The following is a 5,909-nucleotide window of genomic DNA, read 5'->3' on the forward strand; positions in this document are numbered from 1 at the left end:
AGGGGAACTGCTTCAGCCACACTTAACTTTTCTTGGGGGCTGGGTTTTTTTTCAGGGCCCTGGAATGGCAAGAAAGTTCTCAGCACCAAGCCAGCTATGTATTTCTATGTCATCCTCTCTGGGTGCTACGCCTCTCTCTGCAGCATCAGCTACCTCTCTAGGTCACTTCACAAAGGCTCTGTGCCCTCCACAGCAGTACGGTTACCCAGCCGCGCCCTTTGCAGCTCCCTGGAGTGGGACAGGTAGTACAGCACAACCACCCCTTGGTCAATTCCAGCCTGTAGGAGCTGCCTCTTTGCAAAGCTTCAATATCAGCAACTTGCAGAAATCCATCAGCAACCCCCCAGGCTCCAACCTGCGGACCACTTAGCCGGACCCAGAGACTGCTGGGTAGAACTTGGGACAGGAGATGGGGAGGGAGTTAAGGCTACTAGTGCTGCACTGAAATGGTGATTTCTGCCAGAATGGGAATGAGCTTCCCTTTTCCAACCATTGCTGTCAGCTCTCGGTAAGGAGAGATTCCCCATGTCTGAAGGGGGAGGAGGGTGATGAGCGTGAACACTCCTGCTCTTGTATAAGATGAGCAATGAAGATAGAAGTCACTGGATCAATGTGATCTCACTGTAAAAGTACTTCTGTTTGAGTCTGAATCCACATGTGCAGAGATGGAGAGTTTAGTCTTAGCATGAGGTTTTAACACACTTCTCATCTTCCCTGAAGAATCAAGGCCAGGAGAGAAGCTGTCCAAATCTCTCTCCTCTCCCCAAACAATCATCCTTACCTCCTGAGTGGTAAGGCACACAAATGGACTTGCAGTGCAGCCCGTGCTTGAGAGAGAGGTCATTACTGCTTTAAGTAAAAGATATTAACAGCTTTGACTGCAGCATTAGAGCAATTTAAATTGTTTAAAAATAATTTTTAAAAAGTTCCCTGCGGACAAGTACTTACCATCAGTTTTGATGTGGAAACACTGTGATATATAAATGTTGTTGGACAACAGTAGTTTAAAAATGAGTGGAAAATAGAGGGTTAAAAAAAGTTAAAAAGAAAAAATGGAAAAAAAGCTAGCTATATCCTATACTTATTGGAGACACTTTAACTTTTTCCTTTGTATTTTCATTGTATTAGATAAATGTGAATGTAAAATTGTATAAATTAATGTACTTGAATACTTGTCTGTTCTCCCAGTATGCTTGCTGGATATTTTAGTGCCTTGGACTTTTATTGCTTCTGCAGTTAGCATCGCTTTCTCAGCAGATCCCAGCTGGTCAGAGAGCAAGTTAAGGGAAGAATGGACTATTTTGTACCTAGTGACTGAGATACCAAAGGGTTAACTAAGTATAGTCATACTGTAACTTACATAGGGTAGGTGCTGGATGGAGGGAGAGCCATTGAGGCTGTAGGTTGGAACAGAGCTTTGGGTGGTGGGGAAACCTGTCCATGTTGACAGAGTAAGAAGTTGATGGCACAGTGCTAGTGTAACAAGGGGTGATAGGCAGAAGTGATGGAGGGGAAAGAGGAAGCTGAAGTGAAACTAACAAATATTGCCTAGAGCCTTAAGAGAGCTGGATCAGAACAGAGGATGGGAAGAAAGTGCATATTTTGGAGAAGTTCAGCTTTAAAGGTGTTTTGACTATTAAGCTGTGATATGGAAAGTGGCTAGGTGAGGGTGTGTATGGAGGTGGAGCCATTACCCTTAGGGGGATGGAGTTATCTGCTGGGATTGCTTTTCTTACCTTTTTTTATCCATTCGTGCTAGGAGTAGACTTTCCTGGTGCAATGTCCATTGCCGGCAATGGATGCACTCGAAACAGCCGGCATCAAGGAATTCCCTGTTTTAAGCATGCAGAGGACTTATGATTTTGTTCACTCTAAAGAATTCAAACTGGTACCAGGACCATAACTAACTGTGCCATCTTTTAGTAGCTGTATTGTACCTTCTATTGCTCAACTCATTTTCCCTTTTTCATACTGAAAAATACTGGTTCCCTGTTCGATGTAATAATACTGCAACCAACCAGTATTACTTTGTAGTGCTGCAACAAGCTATGAAGGGTCAAAGTACTGCTTCCTGCTACTTGGGAGTAGCTCAGTGGTGTCCTGGAAGTCCCTGCACCAAGGAAACCTTACATGAATTTTCTGTGAGCACTGCTCCCTTGTGGGGGGTCTTACTAGGGAATTTATACTTTCTGTGGATGTTTTGCTCTTGTCTCTTAAACAGATCCTGTGCATTTGTTTTTCTTTCCCTTCACCTGGTTTTGATGTTTACAGCAGCTTTGTCAGCCAGGATACCACTGGCATGTATAGGTTGGAAATGAAGAGTCTGTGGGTGGAGGCTAGTGGCAAGGTGGTTGGGTTCTAACAGTTGCTCAGTAGATTTTTTTATTTAAATTCTTGGTAAATAACACAGGCACTGTAGAACCATAGAATGAGAGAAAAGGTCTCATCGTTGTGTATGTGTGGTTGGAAGAGGAAGAGAAAATGTCTGCTGGTAAAATTAATCAGAAAGCCTCTGCTTTCTGGTTAAAATGACTGGAGAGGAGGCTCCTGAATACACCAAGTATGGGTAGGGAAAACAGTGCTCTGTGTAATGGAGTAATTATACGGCTGAAGCAGTAACAGGAGTGGGGCAACACTTCGTGGCAGAAGAACTGATCAGCTGAATGCAGCACATGGTTATTTAATTATTTTGATTTAATAAGTTTGAGGTCGTTTTTTCACTTAACGTTATGCAAGAACTGGTTTTATTTACCATTGATTTCCCTCCTGTGGATGAAATAACTGAAGTCTAGAGGAATAAACTAATGCTACTGAACTGTTAAATTATTTTGTGTTAATATTACACTTTGAGTACCTTTTTTCCACATAAAATCTGTTTCTGAATTACAAATGTTTTCTTTACATTATTTAACGGTGTACACTGTAAAAAAAACAAATACACACAAATAAAATGAATTCAAACTTTGGGCTTCCGTGGCCGTAGTTAATTGTATGTTTTGCACTAAATCCAGGCATTGCGCTTCTTGTACGATTGCGCTTTGTGCTGCAGTTTGTTACCTTTGTAGAATATTTAATGAAATCATTCAAATAAACCAAACCTGCTTTTGTTGAACTGTGGGTTTTCATTTTCAGCTGGTTCCCACTTCTCCTTTCTCCTGTCACCTGGAGTATTTAACTGCAGATGGGCTCCTGTTACCTCATCACAGGAAAATACTACAACCCACTCTGAGACCCTAAACCTCTCAAAAGCAGTGATCAGTAACAATACTCTCTGCCCTTTAACAGACCAAAGATTCTCCAAGTAGTATGGAACAATAAGGGACAGTAAGTAGATACAGAAAATAAATTTCCACAAAATCTGAGTCAACTTTGAGGGAGGCAAAGGCTAATTCATTTTTTTTGACATGCAGCAATGAGAATCTCTCCTGGTGTGATTTTCTTAGGTTATACTCATTCATAATTTTTTTGAGAACTGGCAAGTTTCCCAGTTTACTGGAAATTAGCTAATATCCAATTTATAAAGGTTTCATGCTGCCTCTTGGCATTTCTGTACCGAAGAAGAGTCTGTATCTGCTGAAAAGGTTTTTTTCCCACATGTTCAGGGTCTAACTGAGCCACCAAATTTGGGGTCAGGAAGGAATTTTCTCCTGGGTCAAACTGGCAGAGACTGGGAGAGGCGGGGGTTACCTTCCTCTGCAGCATGGGTCATTTGCAGGTTTAAACTAGTGCAAATGGTGGATTTTCTGTAACTTGAAGTCTTTTAAATCAGGATTTGTGGACTTCAATAACTTGGTTAGAGGTTTATTATAGGAGTGGGTGGGTGAGCTTCTGTGGCCTGCAATGATCATGATGGTCCCTTTCGACCTTAAAGTCTGTGAATCTGAAAAATCTCCTTTCTGCAGTTAGTTTTGCTCTTGTTTCTCTGTTGCTGTGCCCCATCCCCATCCCCATCCTTCTCCCTAGAAGCAGGATGTGCTTTCAGCAGTGGGGAGAGAACTTACAGAATTATTCTATACCACAAACTTCTGGCCACTGCAAAAGGGCAGATGCTTTTTTGTTTTTATTTTTGTTGAGGGTCCTCTTCAAGGAGCCATTGTGGGAGCTAGGAGGGGGTACTGGAGTTGAGGAGCTAAACTGACAATATGCTGATTCATTCTGTGGCTCGGTGCAGTCCTCCTTGAGGCCCTGAGTTAAGTGGGCATTTCAGTGATTTGCCCCAGAAGAGGCACTGTTACTCAAGATGTGTGTTGTGGAGAGGCTTTGGCTGCAGAAAGCTTTTTTGACTTTCTAAAAATTCATTTGTAACAATTAGTGAATTTCCTTTAAAAACTACTTCTGTTTTGATTCATACCATCTCAAGCTGTGGTCGTGTAAGAACTCAAATCAAGCAAGTGCAAGTCTTGTGAATACGGACTGAAAATCCTCTAACGAGGAGCAAGGTGTACAGGTGATGCAGTGAGATGGGACACTTCCCTCTATATCTGCATCACAACAGTGCCCCTATACTGTGGCCAGGGTCAGACCACAGTTGCAGGAGCCTGGTCCTTAGGAGTTCAACTATGTTCAGAACCTGAGTCTATGACCACAATATTCCTTGGTTAATTTTGGGTTGCCCACATGTGCCCTCTGCAAGTTTCCTTTCTAACAAAAGTGCTGTATTATTTCAACAGTGTGGATGTGTGAACTCACACTATTGTCAAATACTGAGTTTTTTTGTTGACACAAGCATTCTCCTCCCAGACCTGTGGTGATCCCAGAAAGGCTGTAGTAGTGAACTGCTAAATAAGACTGGTCGACTTCAGCTGTACTTAGGTCTTATGTATTCTCTCTGGAGACACTAACTACAAGAGTTCCAGAATTAGCTAAATGTTCTAGGAAGATGTGTTGGATGTGAGGAAAGCCTCTGCTAGTAAAGTGTGGGCTACTGAGGACATTGGCCTGTACTCACTCCTACAACTAGTTTCTTGCTGGAAACTTGCTGCTTTTGAGAGGTAGGAAGTATATGTGTGGGAGAGAATCATGAGGATGGGTAGATGTTGAAAGGAGAAATGTGTAGTGGGAGCAGCTGCGAGGCAGAGGAGCACAAAACACTCACTAAATCAGTCCAAATTATTCACATATGCATAAATCTGCTCAACCTCCCCTCCCACTGGCTCATAGCATTGTTCCTGTATGTATTTTGTTGCTGGACAAGTTATTGTTTCACACACGGCACTAATGTTACTATGAGACTGATCCAGTTAAATGGACTGAAGAGCTACTACTTGATTGGAACTTTAAGTTCATCCTATTTAGGCTAGTGATATTCCTTTCCCACCCTTCAACTGGAATTGAAGAATCTGATCATTTTTACACCTTGTCACTTTAGGAGAGTAATCTTCCCTTTTAACTAAGCTAGACTGATTTTTGGTTTTAACCTGTACTTCCCCCTTACTCATTAGGTTGCTCTTTTTCATTTACCTCTTATTGGTGAAGTGCTGAGGGCTCAGAATTAACCACAGCTGCACTTCCAGTGAGAATGAAGGGACAAGAGAGGGTGATAACCACCTTGCTCTACAGCTGCTTGTTGTCCCTGCTGCCCACCTCTTAGAGGTGTAAACTTGTGCCACTGATCGCCAGTATTGCCCTCTGTTGCTCTCTTCACATTACTGCTGTCTAAATAGAGTAAGTTATTTTAGATTCTCTGATCACTGTAGATTTCAGAATTATAAAATGGGATTTGGCATCTTGGTTAGGGATTGAGTTTTCAGTTTCACTTGTAAGGTTATGGTACAGACTTCTGTCTTCCTCAAGAAAGCAAGTGGGTTTTAACACTGAGTTGCATTAAACCATGAGCTGTTACTGTAACAGGAATAAGTCCCCTGCCCTGGTGACTGTTTTATCTTCCAAGTAAACATGCTGCTGCTCCC

The 5,909-nt window shown here is 42.2% G+C and overlaps 1 protein-coding gene across 13 annotated transcripts in view; it reads left to right on the top strand.

Annotated features, from left to right (window-relative positions):
• Positions 1 to 3,112, top strand: part of WNK1 (WNK lysine deficient protein kinase 1) — a 178,061-nt gene extending 174,949 nt beyond the window's left edge. For all 13 annotated transcript variants that reach the window (XM_050917851.1, XM_050917889.1, XM_050917860.1 and 10 more), the window contains one exon: positions 56 to 3,112. In XM_050917851.1, the coding sequence (XP_050773808.1) occupies positions 56 to 370 (315 nt within the window). In that variant the 3' untranslated portion in view covers positions 371 to 3,112. The remainder of the gene's footprint in view (positions 1 to 55) is intronic.
• Positions 3,113 to 5,909: the final 2,797 nt, after the last annotated feature.

The sequence above is a fragment of the Gopherus flavomarginatus genome, chromosome 1, assembly GCF_025201925.1.
Source record: "Gopherus flavomarginatus isolate rGopFla2 chromosome 1, rGopFla2.mat.asm, whole genome shotgun sequence".
NCBI lineage: Eukaryota > Metazoa > Chordata > Testudines > Testudinidae > Gopherus > Gopherus flavomarginatus.